The sequence below is a fragment of the Lepidochelys olivacea genome, assembly GCF_965140295.1.
Source record: "Lepidochelys olivacea isolate rLepOli2 genome assembly, chromosome: 1".
NCBI classification, from domain to species: Eukaryota; Metazoa; Chordata; order Testudines; family Cheloniidae; genus Lepidochelys; species Lepidochelys olivacea.
The window spans coordinates 348,666,075-348,681,923 of NC_140411.1; the positions used below are offsets into that span (position 1 = coordinate 348,666,075).

Genomic DNA, 15,849 nt, shown 5'->3' on the forward strand with positions numbered 1-15,849 from the left:
AAGGGGAGAGAATTTTGGTTCTGTTTGCTGTCTCTGATGTCTCACACAAGTCCTGTCGTGGTTGTGTAACAAACACACGGCAGGGTACCATAGAATCATAGAATATCAGGGTTGGAAGGGACCTCAGGAGGTCATCTAGTCCAACCCCCTGCTCAAAGCAGGACTAATCCCCAGTTTTTGTCCCAGATCCCTAAATGGCCCCCTCAAGGATTGACCTCACAACCTTGTGTTTAACAGGCCAATACTCAAACCACTGAGCTATCCCTCCCCCCTAACCGTTATCTCCTTCGTAACAGAGACACCAACCATGTTTCTGTGACATATCCAGCTCTTGTCTTAAATTTTCATCCTGATTCAGCAGTGAATTAGAACTAGCTGAAATACCAGAACAAATTCCAAAGTTTTATCAATCAGTTATCTTGTAGCACTTATTTTTTTTCTGACTTCTTCTCTCTAATCTCTGCCTAGACATGTCTTCTGAAGATGAATGGAACTTGCTGTATGTTGCAGTGACACGTGCCAAAAAGTATCTGTTAATGACAAAGTCCCTAGAATACCTTTTGACTTTGGCTGGGGTAAGTTAAAGATGCCATGACAAAGTGACCAGTGGGTACTGTAATTTGGATCTGTGAGCATGGGGAGTGGGATGTTACCATAGGCGCCGACTTTTCAAAGTGCCGGGGGGTGCCTGACCCCTGGCTCTACCCCAGGCCCTGCCCCCACTCCACCCCTTCCCCAAGGCCCCACTCCTGCCCCACCTCTTCCCACACCCACCCCCATCTCCCCCGAGTGCACCTCGTCCTTGCTCCTCCCCCCTCCCTCCCAGCTTCCCTGCACGCTGCGAAACAGCTGATTGCGGTGGGTGGGATGCACTGGGATGGAGGGGGAGGTGCTGATCTCTGGGGTCCACCGGCAGTCAGGAGGCACTGGGGGTGGGGTAGGGGAGCTGATAGGGAGGATGCCGGTGGGTGCTCAGCACTCACCATTTTCCCCCCACAGGTGCTCCAGGGCTGGAGCACCCACAGAGTCGGCGCCTATGGAAGTTACAATGGGTCGTTGGCAAGTTAACAAGAAAACGATGCATGTAACTTTTTGAGTGCTTGCTCCCCATAACATCTGTGCTAAAGTCTCTCGTGCTTGAGGGGTGTAGGAGGTCTGGTGATGGGATAGGAGCAGAGTAAAGGATGGTCCTTAAATCGTAAGGAGGGAAACTGAGATTCATATTGTTCCCTGAACAATGGGCTGAATTCTCCTCTGAGTGACACCAGTTTAGGTCCAGAGTATCTGAGGAGATATTTGGTTCTTACCCTTCCCATTTCCTGACCTTGTGGTTTTAAGTGCAGCCTCAGTGTTCAATGACGATTGCTTTTAGACTCGTATCTGACTGTAATACAGCATTGATTCTGCCTCTCTCCATTACCACAAGTGTGCGTGTTCCCTTTCCTGCACATCCAGCCCTCATAGTCTTGGTGCAGTTCCTTCCTTTGAAGTGTTTTTCTGTGGTTGGATTATTTTAAGCCCTAACGTTGCAGATCATCCCCACTGCTCACAACATAGAATCATAGAATATCAGGGTTGGAAGGGACCCCAGAAGGTCATCTAGTCCAACCCCCTGCTCGAAGCAGGACCAATTCCCAGTTAAATCATCCCAGCCAGGGCTTTGTCAAGCCTGACCTTAAAAACCTCTAAGGAAGGAGATTCTACCACCTCCCTAGGTAACGCATTCCAGTGTTTCACCACCCTCTTAGTGAAAAAGTTTTTCCTAATATCCAATCTAAACCTTCCCCACTGCAGCTTGAGACCATTACTCCTCGTTCTGTCATCTGCTACCACTGAGAACAGTCTAGAGCCAGTAGTATAAAGAGAGAATTATAGGGTATGTTCCAATATACATGTTCCAATGCCCTGAGTTCACAGCAAGCCTTGTTCTTTCTCTTGTCAGGAGTATTTCTTGCGGCCAGAGTTGACTAGTGAGGCCTTAAAGGAAGGGTCCATTCGTTGCTCCGTGTCACAGTGCCACAACGCTGTGCCTGCCGACTCGATTCTAACCATGAAGAAAGTGCCCCTCGCTTACGTGAGTCTCCTCTCCTCTCCTTTCTACTTGTCAGTTGTGTTTTGTGACCTTGGAGCCAATGAAATGTGCCAGGTTGATAGCCCTGGAGATGTCACTTACCAGCCTTTTAGCCATGGGTGGTGGGTGAACCCCTGGCTTGGGGAGGCTAGCCCCCCAGCCCCACCCCTTCTGCGCCCACTGGAGCCCAGCCCCCACTGTGGTCGCTGACCCCTGCCCCAGGCTAGTGCCCCCAGCCCTGGAGCACCGGAGAGCCAGGCAACCTAGCCCCTGCTCCCCGTCCCCGGAGAGCTGGACAGCTTGGCCCCAGCCTCTCTGGGTGGCACCACCCATTGCAACTCCCGGCCAGCTGGCCCCCCCATCTCTGAAGATGCCCCCCGGCCAAGCTGCCTGCCCTAGCTCTGAGCAGGCGGCATAGCCAGAGTGGACCCAGCCCCAGTGCTGGGCAGGTGGTGCGGCCCAGCGCCAGGAGGATGGGCAGCGTGGCGCGGCCTTGAGGATGCACCGCTGCCCACAGCCTGCCTGCCCCAGGGAACAGCAAGCAGGATGGGGACGGGGATGGAACATGGGCAGGGGGACATCAGGCTGTTTGGGAAGGCAACACCTTCCTGTGCCTACAATACCCGCCGCCCATGCTGTTAGCCATGATCATAGAAGTAGCAGATGAGATCTACCTGTGCAGCCCGATCCTGAATGTCTACACTGCAATTAAACAGCCCCTTAGCCTGAGCCCTGCGAACCCGAGTCAGCTGGCATGGGCCAGCTGCAGGTTTTAAACTGCAGCGTCGACATACCCTAAAATTAAAATGGGCTCAGTTTGTGCCAGTTGTAATTCTGGGGTGTTTTTCGTTGTGTGTGATGTAGACACCTACCTTCTAGACTTGGACCCATGACTTCCTTTCACATAGACTATGGTTGATAAACAGAATAATCTTGACCCCTACCAAACAGGGCTGGGTTTGAACCTGGAGGAGACATTTGTTATCTCAGTAGCATGGCCTTGGAGTTAAGGTGCTCCAGAGATCTTGGCTCAGTTCCCAGCTCTGCCAAAGACTTAGTGCATGAAGTCACTGCGGGACAGATCCTTATGTTGACGTCCATAGAGCAGCGCCAACTTAACACCAGCTGAGGAACTGGCTTGTGACTTCTCTGTGCCTCAGCTCGCCTTCTGTAAAACAGATAATTTGACTTCCCTCCTCAGGAAGGTGAGGAAGGAAAAACATTCACTGACCATGTTTGAGAGGTGCATGATACTCCTGTGATCGGAGCCATATAAGTACATAGTTATATACCTGACCCTTGAGCCTTCCAGTCCTTACTCCACTGGATCAGGCCCCAGTATAATGAAATTGCATGTATAAATTTTATTGCAGGCTGCTTTATAAGGGGTTTCTTTAGTGAGAAATAGGTGACAGATACAAAATACACTGGGTCTGAATCAACAGCAATGTCCCCAACTCCTATTTCATCCTGTGTCTGAGTTCAATGTATACATTGGCCCAGTATGTCTGAGGGAGAGGAGGCAGAAACTCTGGATTTCCCAATCCTTCCCTTCTCCTTTTACAATTTCCTACTGGTCCTTTTCCCACAGAGCAATGGCACCAAAGACCAAGGTGGCTACCTGTGCCATGCTTGCGCGCAGCAGCGTCTCGGACCCTTGACACAGCTAACCATTTCCCCTGAGCTGGTCCTGACCATGGATGTCGTCGATGAAGTGTTAGAAATTCCAAGGCACCTTGCTGTCCTGCATGACCTGTTTTGAAAACAGGAAGGGGCTGTTTTTTATGTCCTAGATCTGGCTCTGAAGTGTTGGAAGTGAGGAGGTCTGTAGATAGCGTCTCTGATGTCCTTGGAGAAATGAGGTAGATGGTCCATGGACGAGCTCACCAAGAGAAGGACAGGACGAGAGCTGTTCATGAGGATGCTGTGAATAAGGCCTGGGGTTATCCCTCTATTACAAGAGGGTTCCTTGGGCGATGTGTGTTCCAAGTGCCTGTCTGTTCCGTTTCACTGTACGAAACCCGGACTGCGTATCTTGTACAATACTGGATGCACTTGGACTTGACAGATTTTCTTTCTGAACATTTGCACACTTGTCCCACATGTTGCCCCTCAGGGTGGCTAGTTTCTACCAGTGGTGTGCATTCAGGTGGCTGGCTTTTATGATTGCCTCGCCTTTTTGCAATATTTAAGCCCCATCCCAATGCATTCTGGTCATTGGTCAAACTGAGACGAACATGCAAAACTAAAGGAGATGATATAAAATGCTTTTACACTAATGAAAGAACTCATTCTTGGAGTTAATTTTCATAGGGCTAATCTCATCTCCGGGGAAGAATAGCTGACTTCCCATGCATCACGTCAAGAACGTCTGTAATGTAATCTGTGGGTGTTCCCCAGTCTCTCCATCACTGCCTCTATCTCTCATCCTTGGTTCTCTCTTCCCTGTGCATCAATCTCTTCAACAAAACAAAATCAGCTCTTCAGTTAAACCTCAGGATGGTGATCGTAGAGAACCAGAGTGTCTTGTGCTATGATCAAGTATGTAATAAAAACAGAAGCCTTTTTGTATTAAACAGTGGGTTTTTTAATTGGAGAAAAAGCTGTTTTTGATTGTATTTATTTACTGAAGATCTCATTAGAGATGAAACCACAATATGCATTGCTTTAATGATGGTTGTAGCCCTGTATCTGGGGAAGCAAAACACAAGGTTATCCCTCCTAGGAACATACTTACTTCTGGGCTTTTACTCTACAATTGTTACAGCACCAAAGCATCTGACTTGACTGTTGAATATTTATGACAATGATCAAAGGAGAAACATACCTCAGAAGGAGCCTGATCTTGGGCACCCTGTCTTATTTGTTCATGTACCTTACAGGGTATATGCATTTCATGGGACACAGTTTCCGGTCAATTCAGTGTGAGCCAAAGCAATTTCTTATGCGAGCCCCGTGAAGTCATGTAGTTGCTCTCCACCTAACCAGGACAAACGTGGATGATTCTAGATTAACTTCTTGTTTTCATCTGGTCCTAACTTGAGCAGAGATTGTCTGAAACTTTTCCATGTCCGGTCTCTGAGAGCATTTGATCTGGTTCCAATTGATACCATTATAGCAGGTTTGCCTTTGTTTCTGGAATACAATGTTCCTTATGGCAACACACTGCTTTCCCCCCATTCTGACATCCCAGAGAGAAGCAGAGAAGTCATTTAAGTGCTAGAATGACAGACTGGAGGTAGCGGCAAAGAGTCCTGTGGCACCTTATAGACTAACAGACGTACTGGAGCGTGAGCTTTCGTGGGTGAATACCCACTTCTTCAGATGCAGCTGGAGGTAGAGAGGAGTGGAACAGGGGAGGGCATGCAAGGAACCACCGGACAACACACAGGTGCATTGTCATTGCCATTTTGCAACATACTTTCCCCACCCCCAGTTGCTTTTAGGAATTATCTGTAAAAATCCTTTGCCTTTCATAAGAGGGCAGATCTCTAATGGGGTGATTACATCCTGCCACCTTTAAATTCCCCCTGCAGCTTCAGTTTACAAAAAGTATCCCTTGCTCCCAGGTCTGTACGGCCGTGTAACAGTGCTGTGTATTGATCAAACAGCTGCTGCTTCCAGCAGCTCTGTCCCAGCAAGGGATGAAGTGATCTCTGGGCCAGTCTACACTACCATGCTACATCAGCACAGCTATAGCGCGTCTGGTGAAGACGTGCTATGCCAACGGGAGAGTGGTCTCCCACTGGCATAATTACTCCACTTCCGAGTTAGGTCCACAGGAGAGCGTCTCCCACTGACGTAGTGGACAGCGCTTTTAAGACGATGTAACTTACGTTGCTGGGGGGGGGGTCTTTTTCACACCCCTGAGTGACGTAAGTTACAGCAATTTAAGCAGTGGTGTTGACCAGCCCTGTATCTAGCTGGTATCTCGGTCAGCTACATTTGTAAAACACCAGGGGCCCCTTCAGAGTGAAAGGCCCTAGGGAAGCACAGGGTCATTAGCATGTATGTGACCACATCTGTCGTTTTCAACAAGGGAACGCCTGCCTGACCAACCTGGTTTCCAGCCCAGTTTTCTATGTGATGAGCTGTGAGGCCCCATCCAGTGGCATCTTGAAGTAATTTAAGTGCATGTTAATTTCTAGATGAGCTTATAAAGGAACTCTTGACTGCGGTGCATAGATAACCCATCACTAGATTTCAGAGTAGCAGCCGTGTTAGTCTGTATACGTAAAAAGAACAGGAGGACTTGTGGCACCTTAGAGACTAACCAATTTATTTGAGCATAAGCTTTCGTGAGCTACAGCTCACTTCATCGGATGCATTCAGTGGAAAATACAGTGGGGAGATTTTATATACACAGAGAACATGAAACAATGGGTGTTACCATACAGACTGTAACAAGAGTGATCAGGTAAGGTGAGCTATTACCAGCAGGAAAGAAAAAAACAACATAACCTTTTGTAGTGATAATCAAGGTGGGCCATTTCCAGCAGTTGACAAGAACGTCTGAGGAACAGTGGGGGGTGGAGGGGGGGAATAAACATGGGAAAATAGTTTTACTTTGTGTAATGACACATCCACTCCCAGTCTTTATTCAAGCCTAAGTTAATTGTATCCAGGTTGCAAATTAATTCCAATTCAGCAGTCTCTCGTTGGAGTCTGTTTTTGAAGGTTTGTTGTTGAAGAATTGCCACTTTTAGGTCTGTAATCGAGTGACCAAAGAGATTGAAGTGTTCTCCGACTGGTTTTTGAATGTTATAATTCTTGACGTCTGATTTGTGTCCATTTATTCTTTTAGGTAGAGACTGTCCGGTTTGGCCAATGTACATGGCAGGGGGCATTGCTGGCACATGATGGCATATATCACATTGGTAGATGTGCAGGTGAACGGGCCTCTGATAGTGTGGCTGATGTGATTAGGCCCTATGATGGTATCCCCTGAATAGATATGTGGACACAGAAAAAGGACACTAAACTATCTAAACTACTACATGCCACAAGAGGCCACAACAGTGGTTCCCTTAACCCACCCAGCAATATTGTTAATCTATCCAACTATACTCTTAGGACAGATTCTTCTGCTGGGCTATCTTGGGGCCTCTCCTTCTGCCCCTCCACCCCCACGAACATGATACAGTTCTGTGGTGACCTAGAATCCTATTTTCGACGTCTCCAACTCAAGGAATATTTCCAACACACCTCTGAACAACATACTAACCCACCGAGACCTTCCTACCAAGACTACAAAAAGAAGGACTCTGGGTGGACTCCTCCTGAAGGTCGAAACAACAGACTGGACTTCTACACAGAGTGCTTCCACCGACATGCATGGGATGAAATTGTGGAAACGCAGCATCACTTGCCCCATAAACTCAGTTGTGCGGAACACAATGCCATCCACAGCCTCAGAAACAACTCTGACATCATAATCAAAAAGGCTGACAAAGGAGGTGCTGTCACCATCATGAATAGGTCGGAATATGAACAAGAGGCTGCTAGGCAGTTCTCCAGCACCACTTTCTACAAGACGTTACCCTCTGATCCCTCTGAGGGTTACCAAAAGAAACTACACCATTTGCTCAAGAAACTCCCTGAAAAAGCACAAGAACAAATCCACACAGACACACCCCTGGAACCCCGACCTGGGATATTCTATCTACTACCCAAGATCCATAAACCTGGAAATCCTGGGCGCCCCATCATCTCAGGCATTGGCACCCTGACAGCAGGATTGTCTGGCTATGTAGACTCCCTCCTCAGGCCCTACGCTACCAGCACTCCCAGCTACCTTCGAGACACCACTGACTTCCTGAGGAAACTACAATCCATCGGTGATCTTCCTGATAACACCATCCTGGCCACTATGGATGTAGAAGCCCTCTACACCAACATTCCACACAAAGATGGACTACAAGCCGTCAGGAACAGTATCCCCGATAATGTCACGGCAAACCTGGTGGCTGAACTTTGTGACTTTGTCCTCACCCATAACTATTTCACATTTGGGGACAATGTATACCTTCAAATCAGCGGCACTGCTATGAGTACCCGTATGGCTCCACAGTATGCCAACATTTTTATGGCTGACTTAGAACAACACTTCCTCAGCTCTCGTCCCCTAATGCCCCTACTCTACTTGCGCTATATTGATGACATCTTCATCATCTGGATCCATGGAAAAGAAGCCCTTGAGGAATTCCACCATGATTTCAACAATTTCCATCCCACCATCAACCTCAGCCTGGTCCAGTCCACACAGGAGATCCACTTCCTGGACACTATGGTGCTAATAAGCGATGGTCACATAAACACCACCCTATGTCGGAAATCTACTGACCACTATTCCTACCTACATGCCTCCAGCTTTCATCCAGACCACACCACACGATCCATTGTCTACAGCCAAGCTCTACGATACAACTGCATTCGCTCCAACCCCTCAGACAGAGACAAACACCTACAAGATCTCTATCAAGCATTCTTACAACTACAATACCCACCTGCTGAAGTGAAGAAACAGATTGACAGAGCTAGAAGAGTACCCAGAAGTCACCTACTACAGGACAGGCCCAACAAAGAAAATAACAGAACGCCACTAGCCATCACCTTCAGCCCCCAACTAAAACCTCCCCAACGCATCATCAAGGATCTACAATCTATCCTGAAGGACGACCCATCACTCTCACAGATCTTGGGAGACAGGCCAGTCCTTGCTTACACACAGCCCCCTAGCCTGAAGCAAATACTCACCAGCAATCACACACCACACAACAGAACCACTAACCCAGGAACCTATCCTTGCAACACAGCCCGTTGCCAATTATGTCCACATATCTATTCAGGGGACACCATCATAGGGCCTAATCACATCAGCCACACTATCAGAGGCTCGTTCACCTGCACATCTACCAATGTGATATATGCCGTTATGTGCCAGCAATGCCCCTCTGCCATGTACATTGGCCAAACCGGACAGTCTCTACGTAAAAGAATAAATGGACACAAATCAGAGGTCAAGAATTATTCAAAAACCAGTCGGAGAAGACTTCAATCTCTTTGGTCACTTGATTACAGACCTAAAAGTTGCAGTTCTTCAACAAAAAAACCCTTCAAAAACAGACTCCAACGAGAGACTGCTGAATTGGAATTAATTTGCAACCTGGATACAATTAACTTAGGCTTGAATAGAGACTGGGAGTGGATGTGTCATTACACAAAGTAAAACTATTTCCCCATGTTTATTCCACCTCCCACAGTTCCTCAGACATTCTTGTCAACTGCTGGAAATGGCCTTGATTATCACTTCAAAAGGTCCCCCCCCCCGCTCTCCTGCTGGGAATATCTCACTTTAAGTGATCACTCGTTACAGTGTGTATGGTAACACCCATTGTTTCATGTTTTCTATGTATATAAATCTCCCCACTGTATTTTCCACGGCATGCATCCAATGAAGTGAGCTGTAGCTCACGAAAGCTTATGCTCAAATAAATTTGTTAGTCTCTAAGGTGCCACACATCCTCCTTTTCTTTTTGCGAATACAAACTAACACGGCTGCTACTCTGAAACCTGTCATTTGTGTCTATGTATCTCAGGAGAGCTCCTTCCTGCTTAGATAGAAAAGCTTCCTTTGCTTTCTTTGTTTTTCTGAATGCTGCCCCAGAGGGGCTGTCATAAATATAAAGGGAAGGGTAAACACCTTTAAATCCCTCCTGGCCAGAGGAAAAACCCTTTCACCTGTAAAGGGTTAAGAAGCTAAGATAACCTTGCTGGCACCTGACCAAAATGACCAATGAGGAGACAAGATACTTTCAAAGCTCGGGGGGAGGATGGGACAAAGGGTTCTCTCTGTCTGTGTGTTGCTTTTGCCGGGACCAGAGCAGGAATGCAGGTCAGAACTCCTGTAAAGAGCTAATAAGCAATCTAGTTAGATATGCGTTAGATTCATTTTTGTTTAAATGGCTGATAAAATAAGTTGTGCTGAATGGAATGTATATTCCTGTTTTTGTGTCTTTTTGTAACTTAAGGAGTGGCCTAGAGGGATTCTCTATGTTTTGAATCTGATTACCCTGTAAGGTATTTACCATCCTGATTTTACAGAGGTGATTCTTTTACTTTTTCTTTCATTAAAATTCTTCTTTTAAGAACCTGATTGTTTTTTCATTGTTCTTAAGATCCAAGGGTTTGGGTTTGTGTTCACCTATGCAAATTGGTGAGGATTTTTATCAAGCCTTCCCCAGGAAGGGGGGTGTAGGGCTTGGGGGGATTTTGGGGGAAAGATGTTTCCAAGTGGGCTCTTTCCCGGTGATATTTGTTAAATGCTTGGTGGTGGCAGTAATAAGGTCCAGGGACAAAAGGTAAAATAGTTCGTACCTTGGGGAAGTTTTAACCTAAGCTGGTAAAAATAAGCGTAGGGGGTTTTTCATGCAGGTCCCCACATCTGTACCCTAGAGTTCAGAGTGGGGAAGGAACCCTGACAGGGGCGTTTTCTTCTTTCACTCATGACTGCTGTTCCGTGCCAGCAATAGTGGCTCTCAACACACAGTTGAAGGCAGGACCGGCTCTAGGAACCAGCAAAGCAAGCATGTGCGTGGGGCAGCACGTTTCCAGGGGGCGGCGTTCCCACCATCCTTTTTTCCCCCCGGCCCCGCTCAGTCAACCAATGAGCCTGGGGTGGGGTGGGGCGGAGGGCTCAGCATGGGGGTCCCGGCCCAGGGGTGGTCCCTGCCCTGGCCCCCCGCCGCCGGGGGAGCGGGGCGATGCAGCTCCTCCCCGCCCTGCCCGCCCCTGCCGCACGTGTCACAAGCAGCGGAGGAGCCAAGCGGAGCCTGGGATCAGGGCAGGACCTGTGGGCAATAAGGGACCCGCTGCCCCTGGCGGCTCGGTGCTGGACGGGCGCCCCTGATCCGCCCCCCTCCCCATGGCTGACTCACCCCCCAGCCGTTCTGTTGGTTAATGTCCCCTCTGCAGGGGTGGGGCCGGGTCTGAGATCGGGCTGGGGGCCCACAGGCGAGATGTACAGCCCCGAGCACCTCACTCCAAACACTGCTATAGCATTACACATTCTTTTAAAAAAGGAAAGGAGTACTTGTGGCACCTTAGAGACTAAGCTTTCGTGAGCTACAGCTCACTTTTGGTTAGTTTCTACGGTGCCACAAGTACTCCTTTTCTTTTTGCGAATACAGACTAACACGGCTGTTACTCTGAAACACATTCTTTTAACGTTCCCAGTGTCCGTGGCTTCTGGTGAGCGCAGTTTCTCAAAACTGAAATTACTAAAAAATTATTTGAGGTCCACCGTGTCTCAAAATCTTTTGTCAGGACTTGCATTAATTTCAATTGAAAGTACCATTGCAAAAAATTTAGATTTCACTGAATTATTAAAAGATTACGCAAGTAGGAAAACCAGAAACATTCAGTTCATATAAATGCTTTTAATTTGTGAGAAACTGGGTGCACCAAAAGACACTAGTGTTTCTCATTACAGTGTGTAGTTGAACCCAAATTGTTTGTAATTGTGATTTTGTTAAAATTAAATGAGTACACTAGTAGGAAATTGTTTTATTTCAGTAACTCCACATTCTCTGTTTTCATTTTCTTTAAATTTTAAACAGTCAAAAACAAAACAAAGGGCAAACGTGTGTAAAAGCCAAAAAAAAGTTGGGGGGGGGGGTGGTGACCAAAAATTTTTTTGCTTCGGGCGGGAAAAACCTAGAGCTGGCCCTGATTGAAGGGGACAAATAAGGAGGCTGGTAGCAGGACCTGGGAGAGGGAAGATATCAGCGTCTTAAGGGCCTATCTGGCTCCTACTATGTCAGTTGACAGCCTGTTCTCCTCAAGTGGGTTCAGGGAAGTAGCAGGAAACAGGAAGCTCCCTGAGAAGCCGGTGTTAATCAGTCCAGGCTCCCAGGGGTGCTAGAGAGGTCCATAAGAGGCTCCTCCTCCTCTATCTCCCTGCAGCTCCTGCTGCTTTCTGTTATTCCCTCTCACCTTTTCTCCTGCCTGCCTGTTATGTCTCTTGTGCCCTCCTTCCTCCAGCACAGCACTCCCCCGTCTCTGTGCGTCTAGAGCAGGGAGAATGCATATGCACCAGCAGCAGACACAATTTTCTACACTCTGGGTCCTAGCGGCGCCCCCCCACAGTCTGGCACTGAGGTGGCTGCCTCAGTTCCCCTCATGGTAAGGCCAGCCCTGCTTGCTGTACAGGAATCTCAACCACGTGATATGGTCCAGGCAGTGGGCTGGAGTCCACTGAATGCCCACCTGCTCCATGAAATTTCCTGGTGCAGATGAATGTTCCTTTCTCTTTGGGCAAAGTTGTGGAGGTCGGTACTCTTACCGCACACTGATCAGCACCCGAGTGTGCTTGGTGGGCCAACCAGCTGCTCGTGGAGCAGGATCCATTTTCACCTGTGTTGATTAGTCAAGACTGCACTGGAAAGTAGTTCTGATGCAATTTGAACATCACACTGCTACCGATGACAACGGGGGGACAGGGACCTCTATCGACTGGGTAAGGGTCAGGCAGAAAAGGGTGCAGTGCATTATAGGAATGGGGCTGGAAGAAACTTGAGACCTAGTACATGCTCCTTACTCCTATCTGCCTTGCACACTGGCGTGGGTACAGGGCCATGCCACAGCCAGAGGTATGTATTTACCCACACCCCTCAGACATGGTAGCTTACTCGCCCACTATTCACTTTCAGACACATGCTGCTGGGGTTTAGGTGTGGACAAGAGGGGGATTATGATACAACACATGTAAAGTCGTAAGTGTAGCCTGACCAATGAATAATTTTTTTTTTTTTTAAATCAGGGGCCAGACTCTCAGCTTCATGACCTTGTGACGACAATGGAGTGTCACCAATTCACACCACCTGAGCAGCTGGCCCCTGGAATGTTAAAAGTACATAAATACTCAAATATCTATCCCACTGCTGCAGATGTAGAAGAAGGGGAATGACCAGCGGGCTCGTTCTTTGGCTTAAGCTGAAGCCACGTAGACATTCCGGGGTGCGGGGGCGAGGGGAGGAATCTGTAACAAGTAAAGGTGATTGCGAGTGTGTGGAGTGGGGGAGCAGACCTCATCCTGTGAGAGGAGCCTGGCTGGGGCCAAAAACTGCTTGAGGCATTGCAGCCTACCTGAGGGAAGGTGGGCCTGAGGTGGGCCGGCGGTTGTGCCGTGCTCTCAGTGCCTTGCTCGTTGGTGTTGATGGTGAACACTACTGCTGAAGGTGGTGCTGTGCCTGAAGGGGGCGATAGCCAAATAAAACCCATTAGTCCTGCGTGCCTGACCAAGGAGTCGGCTGTGGTTGGCCACGAACCTAGACGCGATCCTGTCATTGGGCACAGTCAATTTCTCTGGGCCCTAAGTGAAGGTTTGAGTTAAGAAAGGGGGTTTGTGTAACTCCCTGTGAAGAGCAATTGTTCATTTTATTAGTTTAAAGAACTCTTTTTTTGGGGGGTGGGAGGAAGGGCATGAATTGAATCCCTCACTGTTGTATTGCTTCATAAACCCAACATCCTGGCGCGAGGGCCCACAGAAACTGAAAAGAATTCTTAAGTGGCAGAGACAAATCTGTCCAAATGGAACGCAAGTGGCAAAGTTAACATCTAAGAGAAACTGGAGAACAAGTAGTGTTTTCTCTGAATAGTCTTCCAGTGGGATCTCTAAGGTGAGATCTGAATCCGTATTTTGCCTCGCACAGTGAGTCCCAGGTCTGTGACTGGAGCTTCTAGGTCCAACCGCAAAATAAATAATAAAAGAATAAGCTGATTTTTAACTCGTTAGTGGGCGTGCAACATAGCAGCAATTTACGCAGGAACCTTTGATAAAGAGAAAAGAGGTAGTTATAGCAATTTGTGGACAACAAATCATGTTCCAGCTCGGCCCACCACTGCACCGTTTTATAAGGGACAGTCATGCATCTTATTTGTCTATAGGATTTCAGGTAGCACCTTGTATAATATATCCATTATTAACCCTATGGATTTAGGGGACTCAGAATTTAATGTGTCTAGGGTATCCCTCTTTTATCAGGGGTGAGTGACTTCATTTACCCTGGGGAAACGTAATGAACATAGTGAAGTAGCTGGATGTGTATTTAGATCAGGGGTTTTAACCATTTTTCGTTTGTGGACTCCTAACAAATTTTGAATGGAGGTGTGGACCCTTTTGGAAATGTTAGACATAGTCTGTGGACCCTAAGGGGTCTGTGGATCACAGATTGAAAACCACTGATCTAGATGAAGGGGAAGAAATCAAATTCCAGTTCTGTGCACTGTCAACTCCCTGCAGGAGGTGTGCTGACTTGAGCAGAACCAGTTCCAAAATGTGCATTGCAAAGACAGTGAATATTTCAGGAGCTGTCTGTAGGGCAGGAAAAATTGGCGTGTGTGCCGCTCTGCCTGCAACGTCTTCATATCTGCTGCCACACGTCCCAGGGCTTACACTTCTTGTCCTAGTACGTTTATTATCTTTTGCAGAATGCTCTTCATTCCTTGCATTGGGTGACTCATGCCTTCATGCTCTCAGCACGTGTAAATGTGTGCTGGGGTGTCGAGGGAGTTATGCCAGTCAAAGACCCACTCTCTTACATTTCTCCACCGCCGCCACCATATTCTCTAGAGCGCCCGGAAGACCGGCGGAGCTGCTGCCCAAAAGCTGCCGCAGCGGGAAGAGCGACGGAGCTGCCGCTGAATTGCCGGCGTGGGACATGGACTGCCCCCCCCGCATTCTGAACGCCGCCCCAAACACCTGCTTGGAAAGCTGGGGTCCGGAGCCAGCCCTGCCTATAACCCATATCTTACAGCCGCCAACAATATGTAAAATAGCTTACAGCTAGCGGGAGGAAAGGTGGTGATTTTAAGGCCTGGGACCTGCCAGATCTCTAAGCAGATGCTGGGTCCCAAAATTTTCAAAGGTGGCAGCCTAACGTTAGTCACTTAAATCCATATTTACACGCCTAAATAAATAGCCCAATTTTCAGTAGGGCTGCCTGAGCTGACTGAACTTCCCATTGGCTTCAGCGGGACTTGTGAGTGACTGGGCCTCACCTCTAAAAATCAGGCCACATACGTGTGTAAACACAGCCAGCCACCCAGGCTTACACATGTTAGCCCCTAGCCCTGACTCTCGCAGATCAGCTGAGCCCCTGCTGCATATCCTGTTGTGGTCATTTCGGCTGATTCCCTGAAAACAGAGTTGTGAGCCCCTGTGAATTGACATGAAAGGTCCCACGACTCTCCCTGTATAAGAGATAAGGGTTTGCACTGATATCCTTGGCCAAAACTTCACTCTGCCTTGCCACATGGTGCGCCAGTTGCTCCCCAAACGTAGGTGTGTACACGGGGTGTGCCAGGTGTGCCCAGGCACACCCTAATCAGGGCCACCCCAAGCACCAAAAAAAAAGGGGGCCGCCGGACTGCTGGAGATGGGGGTGGGGGAGTCCAGGGTGGGAGGGGGGCCTGGCCCGGCCTCTCTTCTCCACCCCCGCTCTCCCCTGTGGGGGCAGAAGCTTGGTGGGGCTGCGCGCCCCGGGCTCGGTCCTGCTGCTCCGCGGCCGCTGGCAGCCAAGCTCCCGCCTCTTCCCACAGTGCGCTGCAGACTCGCCCCACCTCCGCTCCCTCTCCCCCTGCCCCCGGTCAGCGGTGTGCCGGGCAGAGAGAGGGGGACGTGAAGAAGAGGCGGGGGCAGGGCCTTGGGAAAGTGGGTGGAATTGGGGTATCCCCCTCCAGCCCCCTGCTGTGAACCACTCAGGGCAGGGGGCTGGGAG

At 48.7% G+C, this 15,849-nt stretch overlaps 1 protein-coding gene across 6 annotated transcripts in view; it reads left to right on the plus strand.

Moving 5' to 3' along the window:
• The window catches only part of FBH1 (F-box DNA helicase 1), a 48,122-nt gene extending 41,827 nt beyond the window's left edge, over positions 1 to 6,295 (plus strand). For 5 of the 6 annotated variants that reach the window (XM_084617858.1, XM_084617856.1, XM_084617857.1 and 2 more), the window contains exons 19-21: positions 469 to 575; positions 1,943 to 2,074; positions 3,663 to 6,294. In XM_084617858.1, coding sequence (XP_084473984.1) covers positions 469 to 575; positions 1,943 to 2,074; positions 3,663 to 3,833 — 410 coding nt within the window. In that variant the 3' untranslated portion in view covers positions 3,834 to 6,294. Of the gene's footprint in view, positions 1 to 468; positions 576 to 1,942; positions 2,075 to 3,662 lie in introns of all 6 variants that reach the window. The other variant, XM_084617859.1, reaches the window with a different exon arrangement.
• The last annotated feature ends 9,554 nt before the right edge of the window (positions 6,296 to 15,849 follow it).